General features: G+C 31.5%; 1 protein-coding gene across 3 annotated transcripts; it reads right to left on the reverse strand.

Annotated features, from left to right (window-relative positions):
* Positions 1-951: 951 nt before the first annotated feature.
* LOC130954680 (uncharacterized) lies at positions 952-5,655 on the reverse strand. Of its 3 annotated transcripts, none has more exons than XM_057881436.1 (9): positions 5,415-5,655; positions 4,362-4,512; positions 4,103-4,215; positions 3,740-3,818; positions 3,460-3,488; positions 2,668-2,761; positions 2,298-2,387; positions 2,020-2,209; positions 952-1,324 (listed from the first exon to the last, which is right to left on the reverse strand). In XM_057881436.1, the coding sequence occupies exons 2-9, from the start codon at positions 4,503-4,505 to the stop codon at positions 1,083-1,085; spliced, it is 981 nt and encodes a 326-aa protein (XP_057737419.1). In that variant the 5' UTR covers positions 4,506-4,512; positions 5,415-5,655; the 3' UTR covers positions 952-1,082. The 3 variants fall into 3 exon arrangements, with proteins under 3 accessions (XP_057737419.1, XP_057737420.1, XP_057737421.1); XM_057881437.1 differs by having other exon boundaries at positions 4,362-4,534; positions 5,415-5,634; XM_057881438.1 differs by having other exon boundaries at positions 5,411-5,634.
* Positions 5,656-12,642: the final 6,987 nt, after the last annotated feature.

Below are 12,642 nucleotides of genomic sequence, written 5' to 3' on the forward strand. Positions count from 1 at the left end.
ATTTAATTAATGATTATATTGTTAAAGTAATTCAACTATTTTACATGTACATTAAAATTAGGAGTAAAGTATCGTTTTTGTCCCCAACGTTTGGGGTAAGTTTTAAAGTTGTCCCTAACATTTTAATCGTTTTATTTAAGTCCCTAATATTTTAAAATTGACTCAATGTTGTCCTGCCGTTAGGGATCCGTTAACAAAATTGACGACGGGACAAAATTGAGACGATTTTAAAACTCAAGAAGATAAATCACATAAACAGGAATAGTAGACATGCTTTTAGAAACACAGTCAACAAGACAGCATATAGTAGTGCAGGCATAAGTGCTACCAGTGATTTTATTTTCTTAGTGATTTTATTTTTAAATTTTAGATAATAAATGTTAAAATTAATTATTAGTAGAAAATTAAATCCATTCACATGAAAATAATAATTAAAAAGCTTTTTTTCATCTATGAAGATCCTAGTCTTCTTAGTCGATGGAGACTTTTGTCCTCTACAAACTTTTTGTAAAATTAGTTTGATTTTATAAATTTTTTCTGACATAATATATAATGTTGAGACAAAATTGACATAATTTTAAAAGATTTATATTCTCGTAATATTATTACGAAAAAAAAAAACCCTAGTAAAATCAAAACATTGATGAATATAACAATAGTTCTAGTGACTTCAATGTTTCCCTTTTGAAGAAATTTTGATGGAAGTTATTTGAATCCAAGGGTTAAATTGTCATACAATATTAATATATAAATTTCACATACATATCACTTTCATGAATTAGAATTGCATAATGTCATGCAAAATTCTTCATGGCATCTCAATTGAAGACATTTGGGTGGATATTAATGCTAATTTCTTTTTTCCTACGTTCATCAAAAGTAAGTTTTAAGGGCACAAGTGGACTTGCATCCTTTCAAATTAAATCAACTGGCCTTAACACTCCTACCAAATAATGCAAACAGAACGAGGCATTTTCAATAATTCTTCAATTTAGATTTCAATGTTTCAAAAAATACTATCTTTTGCATTTACATTATTGAAAAGACTAGCAAGTGAATCCCCAGCATCATCCTTAGTTTCATTACTTTGCTTGACATTTTGAGTTAAAAGAAACACCTCGTACACTTTGCGACGCTGGCGCATGATTCTTGATTGATACAAATGCGACTTTCTTTGTCGCAGAGTGTGGTTCAGCATTAGGAGCGGACCGTGGCAATGCATGCGAGCTGGTTACCGGTGAAGAGTTCTTGAAAGATGCTTTAGTGTCACCTTGATATTCTCCACCTTCCTCGCCACACTCAGTAGTTGGGATAACCTGGTCATCTGCATAAGATGTACATCATCAATGCCTTGGCTAAAACTAATAACACCAAAATATTACAAGTTATCTAGTATTAAAATGGTGAGAAAAAAATAAATAATAAATAAATAAATCATTTTTTTTAATCGAGAAACAATGGTGGATATCTAATCTAAGCCTGGAAAACAATTTATTGATTTGGTTTATATCCAATTTGAAGTACTTGCCCATTGAGATGTAAATTAAGAACTCTAGAGACCGAGCTCCTCTGAAATGAGGAAAACGGTAAAGTGAAAAGTGAGAGTCCGATCATCTTTGAATCAAGGTAATGGAGCTCAAACATAATGTAAGTTACAAAATGGTGAGTAAACCCTCAATTTCTCACTTTATCAATCTTCTCGGTTTAGAGGATCTTTATTGTTACTGCTGATCAAAACAAGCATGGATAACAAGATCATGCAGAGTATTCAAGTATAGCAATTTGTTTCTGTTGTTTTTAACTGGACTCACACGAAAAGCATACATAAATTACGAACAAGCATTTTCTCTTGTGACTAAACCTAAAACGAGAGGCTACTGAGTATAAGTCATAAAAAGACATATTTTGTTAATATTATATTAATATTATCAGCTGAAAAATGAAAATGAAAGCTTAACGAAGATGAGATGGAGACAGCAGAGCAGAAATGAGACCACATCATAAATTCATAGTTCTTACCCCCGAGAAAATTTTCAATAGTATCGTATTTTACAGCTGATGCTTCGACAGAGACATTTCCACCAGAATCCTCACCTTGATTTTCATTCTCACAATCATGCTTTGTCTCAATTAATATGAACTTATCTGATTTCCATACACATTCCAATTTAACAAAATCCTGAGTAACTGGGAAAACCTCCCTAACAACCTGCATCAACAGTATACAACAATAAATTTGCATGTTACCCGTATCAATTAGTAAATGCAGAACAGAAGGTTAAGTGGTAAAAGCAAACCTCGAGTCCCTTGTGAGTTATTTTTATTGATTGCTTCTTTTTAGACAAAGAAGAAACCATGTTGAACAATGAAACCACATCAAGTAATATCTGTACCATGAAGAAAAAGGATTGCAAATAAGTCTCATGTAAATTCAAGGTAGATGACTCCCAATGCTAAAGATATCTCAAGGCAGATGGATTTACAAACAGAAATAAAAAACAATGGCTAGCACAAATTTTCAATAACTCATTAGCTAATGTAAACGCATAATCATGTTCACCGAGTCTATTTTAATTGAGAAATAACATTCCTATTGTTATTCAACGTTGTTCATATTCTGCATGACCTCAACCTCAATATTATACAACCATGAACATGAGGACTTACTTGTTGAACCAAAACCCGAAGACGTGCAAGCAAAGCCATAATTATCACAGAAAACCCCATGAAGAAAGCTCGAGCAAACAATACAGATACCTCACTAATATATAGTCAAGAAAACATATTTTATATTGCAAACTGCAACCTTCACATACAGTTCGCTTCATATTAAGAAATAAATACAATGAGAGAAATGCTATCAATGAGAGAAATGATAACAGTATCTATGAAATATGGAATGTTTCTAAGTAAAAAGCAAAAATATGATTCAAGGATTTACATTTGTAACAGACCACAAGAATACATTGTATAACTATAATCAACCAAAACCTAGAAACTTCTCTAAAGACTTAAGCTACTGAATTTATCAAATACGGGAATTTAGGAAGGGAAGGGGGAGATGTTAAGGTTGGCAGAATCAACCAACAAACAGTAAACCATCGACAGAATCAGCAAGAATATAATTTCAGCCCAGACACAAAAAGTAAATGCACAGTGCTTCAATCAAGCAATTAAACTTCTAACGGTTTATAAAACAGCATTGGAAGATTTTGTGAATTATGCCAACAATATGTATGCTGTATCATTTGACAATGCCAAGATACGAGCTGGACGTGATACAAGCATTATGATACAACATATATATATATATATATATATATATGAAGTGAAACTGTGAAAGACAGCATTATATATAAGCATTATGATACATAGGGTATGGTTAAACAAATTATGATCACATGGTACAGTGATCCCAATCATTCAAACACAAACCACATGATATCAGTAGAAGGATACGTTGCAGCCTTCAGCATTGTTTCTACCATCTGCATGAGAAAATAAAACCCTCATCAATATAGAAGAACAACTGAACATGTTCCAGTCTTCCAGAAGATTTCAGCTATTCAACACTACTGTTAATATAAGGAAATAATAGTTTATTTGAAATCCTAATTCTGTATGCATAGGAAGAGCAGGAAATGAATGAGCTCTCCACTAGTAAAAGGCAATGATCAATTTACAAAATAAATAAGGGGAAAACAAGAAATGCTAAAGAATACTCTGCTGCAGTTTTTACCTCTGCTAGTAAGCGTGCAGCTCCTAAAAGGCGCTCCATAAAGTTATACTTTCCATTGTCACATTTCCTCCTTTTTAAGCTGTCATGAGCAGTAAGTAAAACAATAGTACTTATCATCTTATATGCACAGAAAGTATTTGAGAAAAATATATTTCAAGAACCAGTGACAAATTCATGGGCAATAAACAAGCATGATGATGCAAAATATTAAGTTATACATGAAAGTAAGAAATCTCTCAGGAAATGAGAATTTCAATCTCTTCTGTTCTGTGCCTTGCACACTCTTATGGCTTCACTAAACCATCTGTACATGGATATGGAAAACTAGAAAACAAATCCAAAAAATAAACAAGTCAAACATACCTCTCGAAAAGATGAACCTTCTGTTTTGGTCTATCTCCTTTGATAACTAGTAAACAAGATGACACAAGCTCCTCCAAGTTTGCCGATTGCAGAAGCTTTATATCTCTACTCACCTTCCAATTACAATTCCACACAAAACCCAAAATGACATATACATACATACTACATAGCATGCCCATGAAACTTAAAGAAAAGGAAGAAAAATGTTTCATTGAAAGCTGTTTCATATCATTGAAAGGAAAACTTTCAATTTTTGTACCTTCAAAAGATGCTGGAAATATAAGGAACGTCGGTGCTGGTTCCTGTTCTTATAGACCAATCTTTGTAGAATGCCACACTCACATTGGAGTTGTGCAAACATAGGTGTTATTCTTGCCTCGATTGTTTCAAATTCAGTACCCATCAAGTACCTTCAATTTAAAACAAGATTTACTGATAAAGCAAGTTAACAATCTATTGAGAAAAGGAAAAATACAACAATTTTAGTATGGGAAACAATCTTGCATCGAACAGAAAATGATGGCGAACAGTCCTCTGATACAAGATTTGCTACGACAACTTGACAAGGGATAATCCAGGCTTGAAAGCAAGAGACTCGACTTTTAGGCTATGAGCTCAACTGCAGTACAAGTGTTTATTTCGAAAAGTTCTTACTAACAAGCTAGACATTTTAATTTCCCAAAAGGAACCAAAAATGACTTATAAGGAAGTCATAAATTATAGTCAAACAAGATGAAACGATTTAAAATATATATAAAAAAAATCGAAAGAAAAAATTACTTTTTTGCTTTCGAAGTGTTAAAAATGTTCAAAGTTGCGTTATCCAAATGAGCCATTAATCTTCATAATCAATTTAACTTGTTGCAACAAGAATGTCTAATTTGGTCAGCAATCAAAATTAACAGAGCTTGTTATTATTCTTTTGCAATCAAAACACTATTTTTATAACCTTGGTTACTGTTAATTCATCATAACACCAGAGTTTCATATCCATACAATGCGCACTTACACAACACCCATTATCAACTCTAACCATTAATCCATAATTAGTTTCAACTCACATACACGAATCATCTTCTTCACTTCATCATGTCTAGGTTCAGCTTTGCCATTAGAGTGCAAAGATCAACACGATTCTAGTAATCCAAAACCCCAAAACTAAGTTTTACAACAGCTTCTTTACTTATGCATTATAATACCAAAAAATATCAAAATTACAACACAAGAAGAAACTTTAATAAACCCACCACAACACAGCAGCAACCATAAATGTGAAAAATACAGCAAAATCAAAGAGGAGACTACAACCTACCAGAATCTGAGGCACCAACGACGGTAAAGCTCGCAGACTGGAGTTGAATCGCGCCTTCAAGCTCAGGGACCCGAAAGAATGGTGACGACAGGGAGAAGAAGGGAGACGGTGGCGCTGGCGAAGAGGGGAATGGTGGGGTGGTGACGCTGGAGAAGTGGAGAAGTGGCTTGGTCGGGTGGGTTCTGGGTTTCCTTGTCTGGGCCAGCGCCAAAAACAAAAAGAGGGAACAGGGTTTCTCTATTTTTTTTTCAACCAAAAGTAACAACCAATTCGGTATCCAACAATGATAAAAGCCCTGATTCGAAAATACTAGTATTGAAAAGTAACCTTATCGACCAAAAAAAGAAAAAGAAAAGTAACATTTAGGTTTGGTTTAATAAAATTTTTACTTTTTTAAAGTAGCTTATGAAAACTGTCTTTTAAAAAATATAAAAAATAATTTTTTAAAAACTGTCATACTTATGTGGCACCGAATTCGATGGTCCCAGAACGTTTGGACCATTAAATGATCCCATAACAAAATATATTTTTTAAAATTTTTTAATAACTGTTAAATAGTCCTTATTTAATTTTAATTATAAATTAGTCTTTTATATATTATTTAATTATAAAATTTATTTTTTATTTTATAAATTATTATTTTATCATTCATCTATCATTTTATTGAGAATAAAAACTAAAACAATAACAAATTATATATTCCATTAATTGTAATAAATATTTTGCAATCTTAATCGATCATAATTTTATCATTAATCCAGTTACATACGTATTGGGTTGAAATTCAATCGATTGGATGCACAAACTAATTGATTGAAATTCAAGCTTTTCAAACTTCAATCGATTGGAATTGATATACAATCGATTGAATTTTACAAGGCATGTGAAGTTTTTCTTATTCAATTAATTGATCATATTACCTAATCGATTAAAATCATCAAAGCAATCTGAGTTTAGTTAATTTAATCGATTGGTTATGTTATTCCCTCGTTAAATTCATCTCCAAAATCTTGTTTGGATTCATATTGTTTATCCATTGTATCTTGGTCACATACTAACTCTTCTTGTTGGTTAATGTCATCGTTCTCATAGTATTACTCATCCATCTCAATGTCTGTAAATATACCTGACATCTTCAAAATTTACCAATAAAAAAATTTCAGTATACTTCCTATAACACTAAAATTATTTTTACTTATCATTTAAAAAAATATCATTTTCCAAAACCTCATTTTTTTAACTTTAATTTTTTAAATATGATTTTTTTTATTTAGGGTGAATTAGCCACACTCTATATTTTTTATAAAGTTCGCCTGATCTCGAACTCTATAATTTATAGATTTCGCCTAACCTCGTGAATTTCACTCGATTTTTTTTTAAAACCAACGAAACTCAAATTTTTAAGTCATTATCATCGTCTACAACAGTATATAGGAGTGCATAAAAATATACCGACAACAAGCATGACTTTTCCAACATTAATGACAACCATTATCATTGTCTCCAAAAATATACATATACATAGAAATAAGTCATATTTAATATGGATTTTTTATTATAAATTAAAATATAAACTTATTATCTCAATATTCTTGTGTACTTCTATGTACTATGGAGATGATGACAATGGTTGTCATTGTCTATTGTGAAATTTAAGAACTTGAGTTAGCCATTTATTTTAGAATTTGAAGCGATGTTCGTCGGGGTTATACAAACTCTATAAAAATTATAGTCACCAAAAAAAACTCTATAAAAATTATAGTGCGTCGAACTTGCTTTGCATAAAAAAACTCGTATTTAAAGAATTAAAGTTGAAAAATGGAGCTTTCGAAAATAATAATTTACTTAGGGGTAAACTCATCGATTGAATTAACTAAACCTAAATTGCTTTGATGATTTCAATCGATTGGTAATATGACCAATCGATTGAATAAGAAAAATTTCACATGCCTTTGCAAAATTCAATTGATTGTGTATCAATTCCAATCTATTAAACTTTGGGAAGCCTGAATTTGAATCGGTGGTTGTTCTGTGCATCCAATCGATTGAATTTCTAACAAACACTATTTTTTCAACCCAATACGTATGTAATTGGATCAATGATAAAATTATAATCGATTAAGATTGCAAAATATTTATTATGATTAATGGAAGATCTAATTTATTATTGTTTTAGTTTTTGATTCTCAATAAATATGATAGATGAATGATAAAAAAAATAATTTATAAAATAAAAATAAGTTTTATAATTAAATAATATAAAAATGATTAATTTATAATTAAAATTAAATAAGAACTATTTGGCAGTTATTAAAAAATTTAAAAATATGTTTTGTTATGGGACCATTTAATGGTCAAACGTTCTAGGACCATCGAATTCTTTGCCCACTTAGGTTTGGTAAAATCACGTTAAAAATCATTTTTAATAAGCATAAACACTACAGTTGTGTTTGATAAAATAGCTTTTAAAAATTAAAAAAATTATAATAAACATATTTATAACAAAGAATTTTTTTTTTCAAATTTTAGAGACCAATTATTTAAATATTTATTTGATTTACTTTCTATATTAATATAAATAGAATTATCAATAGTCAATAATAAAATTGTATGTAATCCAATGTTAGTACTGATACGTCTACTACCCATCTATATATATTGACTCACTTTTACAAATAACAGAAAATGAGACACATATCTCAAATAAAATTATATATCTATATTTACATATATATATATATTGTTATTATAATTTTGACTAATGTTTATGAAGTTGGTGTACGAAAATTTTATGATTAGTTTCCATAAATTAGATCTCCTTCTTCACATTTTAAAGAACAGAGAAAAATAAACATCTACTAAAAAATACAAAAATAACGCACAAAAGATAATATAAATAGATAGAAGTTCATACCTAATACCTGATATAGATGTATTTGTGTTGAAATTGTGAATATTAGGTTGAAAAATAAAAAATATATGAAGATTGTGTTAGAATTTGTGAAGGTTATGTTAAAAAATTAGAAATATATGAGTATTTCAATGGTAATATAATGACATGAAATATGTGTGAAAAAATAAATAAAATTTGGTGTTAATAATTAATAATGGTAATTTTAAATATTTATTATATTAGATATTTTTTAATTTTAATAAGCATAAGTTAACTTTAAAAAAAAAATTTTAGATGCCTTCAAAAGTACCTCTAACTTTTAAAAATTACAAGCACGAATACTTTGAATTTTTAATTTACCAAACGTAAAATAAGGTACTTGTGCTTTTAAAAAACAAAAGCACAAGCACCTCTTCAAAAAGTTTTACCAAACCCAATAAATGTGTGGTGTAATGTGGGTGTGTTATGAACTTGGTTCATAGCGGGGGATTGATTAGAGATTGTTCAATCTCTGACCAAACAAAAATAATTAATAAGTATTATATTTTTATTAGTAATAAAAAATTTTATATTTAGTAAATAATTTATTTAATTAATTTGAATTTTTATGATAATATTTAAATAAATATTTAAAAAATATAAAAAAATTAAAATAAAATTTGATCTTTACATTTTTTTTTCAAAAAAAATTGTCATTCAAAATAAAAAATTTTTAAAAAATCACTTTGACAAAAAATATCAAATTTTAAAATAAAAAAAATCTTTTTTTTAAATAATATTTACAAATAATTACATTAAAATTTAAATTTTAAATTTTTTTTTAAAATATATATTTAATATTTAATTCTTTTTGTCGGTATTTTAAATATTTTGAGAATTTATTTATCATTAATATCTTTTGGAGTTATTTATTTTGTTAGCAGTTTAAATTTTTGAATACTATTTTAATAATTTACTCTTAAAAGAAACGGGCCTGCTACACATACAAGCATACAAGCAACCAAGTAGGCCCAGCCCAAACACGAAACACGCGCATGAAAGAGAGATAAGATGCCGCGTCCAACTCACGCGCTCAGCATTCGAACGGTTACGTATGGGAGACTCTTCCACTTCTTCCACTTCTTCCATTTCTCAATGCACTTTCAAAACAACGAAACCCTCTCATTTTCGAGCGAAAATCAACTTTCAAAATATAGAAATCGTAGTTCGAAAACTGCATCGAAACACCATCAACCTCTCTGTGAAGAAGAATCTGAAGAAAAAACAAACCAAGAATATTCAACGTAAGTGCATTAAAATACTGTATATTTTACTTTTCTTCTACGTCGTTCTGCTAGGGTTTACTGTTACTGTTGCTTCTTTGTTATACGTCGTTCTTCTAAGTTCTACGTCGTTTACGTTGTTATTCTAAGTTCTCCTGCTATTTTTCTTGATTTTTGGGGGTTTATTCCGTAGATTCGGGGGTGTAAACTGCTTAACCTTGTAATGTGGCTTTATATTCAAGCATGGCTGAGTGATATCTGTCTGATATCTATATGGATATATCTGAATAATATCTATGGGTGTATCTCACTGTAATGAATGGGTGTATATTGTTTGACATTGTTGGGTGTATCTGAATAATATCTATGGGTGTATCTCACTGTTATGAATGGGTGTATCTTGCGAATATCTGGCTGTCTTGACTCATATATATGGGTGTATCTTACTGTTATCAATGGGTGTATCTTAGTTGTTATCAATGGGTGTATCTGAGTCATATATATGGGTGTATATTACTGATGTCTTTGGGTGTATTTTTAGTTTCAGAGAAAATGGCAGCAAGAAACCAAACCAAAGACCTCAAATGTGCCACACATCTCCTGAATGATAAGTTCAGAAACATGACTGAGGAGAAGAAGGCCATTGTCAGGGATCTTGGATTCGGTGGGTTGATGCACATCCCACCACTGAGGGTGGATCACCAACTCTTGAGAGAGTTGGCAAAAAACTTCAAACTTGGGGAGAACAAACTGAGGACAGGATATGGTTCTTTCCATATAACCCCAAAAAAAATAGGTGATGCGCTTGGCATCAATGCAACAGGTAATTAGCTCAAAATTATATATGTATATTAAGTTGTTGCTTGGGTGTATATTAACCTGATGCTTGGGTGTATCTGAACTGACTTGGTTGCTTTGTTGTTTTCCTTTTTGTAGGAAATCTATTTCCTGAGAAAGTTGACTACAAGAAACTTTCTGAATCTGACAAAATAATTTATAAAAGATTCCAGGGTAAGACCCTCAAAAGTCTTACCGATGAAATGATGGAAATCGGCGTTGGCAACGAAGAGGAACGCCTGATGTTCAAGAGGATATTCATCCTCTACATACAGATGGCGTTCCTTTTGCCAACGACGATAAACAAAATATCGCCGGTGCACCTGGTCCCGATTTTTGAGATGGAGGGCATAGAGGACAGAAACTGGGGGGGGGGGCATGTCTTGACCTTCATGATCAGGGGCATAACAGACTACCAAGAGAAGAAGAAGAAGGCAATCAATGGCTGCCTCTTCGCCCTGATGATAATCTACTTTCACCTTTCAAAAAACAAACACAACAACAGGGGTGAAAGACCACCAAAGCCATGGATTGCCAACTGGACTAAGGAGCAGTTGGTGAAAAGAATGAATGAAGAGAGAGAGGAAACTTTGGTGAGTAATCATAATAAGTTAGTGTACTTTATTTACCCTAATGGTGCTAACTAAAATATCTCATGTTTCAGGGGATTCTGAATTTGGCAGAGACAAAAGAAAAAATGACAAAAAAACAAAAAAAAAACAAAAAGAACAGGAAATAAAAAAAACAAAAAAAAGGAAGGCGAGCTCAACATCGTCTTCGGAGACAGAAACTACCGAGAGTGACACTTCTACCTCTGAGTCTGAGGCTCAAGAAGACTCGGAGGATTCGGGAATTAAACACCCCGTCAAAAAGGGGAAAAAGTAAGTACCATACTTGGGTGTAATTTCTTTATAGGGTTTGTGTGTATTTTGTTTGTCCACGTTGGGTGTATGTAGCTTATTAAGCAGGGTGTGTTTCTTTTGCTGCGTTGGGTGTATATTGTATACTCAGTTGGGTGTGTCTCGTGAATTCAATTGGGTGTATTTTTAGTATGTTCTAAATGATGATTGTTTGCCTGCAGAATGGACTCAAGAAAAAGAAAGCAGAGGGAAGAGGAGTCGGATTCTGATTCAGAATCTGAATCTGAACCAAGTGACGAGTAATGTCCTGAAATTATTACTCCTTTCTTTTGGCTTCGTTATAAAGATTTCGTGTATTAACTGAAGCGTCTGTTATTGACTTATAGGAGCGAAGAATCATCTCCTGCGGAGAAGGAGAAGAAAAAGAAAGAAACAAAAACAACTCCAAAAGAGTAAGCACTTCTTTGGATAAAATTCTGTGATAAAATTAATTTTTTATTTTTGATTGGTACTGTTTTTTTTTTCCACCCAGAACACCACAAAAAAAGAAAAAAGTAGTTGTGGAGGATTCACCTCCTGAAGAAGATCAATACTTTGACGGGTACAGTACCTCGTAAGCTATCCTATGGTCTATCATCGTAATTATTTTTATTAACGTCTTATTTTATGAATGTAGTGAGACATATGAAATATCAAGTGACGAACTTGATGAATTGCTAGGGGGAAATGTTCATAAATCTGCTGCAGAGGGGTATGTCTTGCTGTGCTGTGTATTTGAGATTTTGGTGTCTTTTGTTTGCTAATAATTGTATCTTGTTTCGCAGGGACAACCAGCCTGACCTGGGATCGACAGAAGATCGCTATGTGTCCTCTGAAACGTAAGAAGCTTTATTATTTAATAAAATCTTGTTATCGTGATTTGGATGTATTCTGTGAAACAATATGGGTGTATTTTGTGGATCAAGTTTGGTGTATCTTGTTTACTAAGTTTGACTTATATTTCGTTTGAATAACATGAAATCTGTTCAGATTACCGGCTGTGAACTTGGGAAGTGATGATCCTTCCTCTCAAGGACCCACAGAACAGAGTAGTGTAAAACAGCCGTCTCAGAGCATGTAATTTCTCTTTCAAATAACCGTTACTTTTGTTCTTCTAATAACTTCTACTTCTAATTCTGTATATATTTTTTTTAGAAAAAAAAGCCCTTTATTATTTTATTCAAGAAAAAAAAGGCAGCAAAAAAAAGCAAAAACTGCAATTATGTAAGTTCTCAAAAAACAAAGCCCGTCTTCTTTTTGAATTGTTCGGGTGTATTTTTTGAACTTCTTTGCGTGTATTTTAGGTTGACTCCGGATGATCCAAATATGATGGTTGT

Source organism: Arachis stenosperma, chromosome 10 (assembly GCF_014773155.1).
Source record: "Arachis stenosperma cultivar V10309 chromosome 10, arast.V10309.gnm1.PFL2, whole genome shotgun sequence".
Classification (NCBI taxonomy): Eukaryota; Viridiplantae; Streptophyta; class Magnoliopsida; order Fabales; family Fabaceae; genus Arachis; species Arachis stenosperma.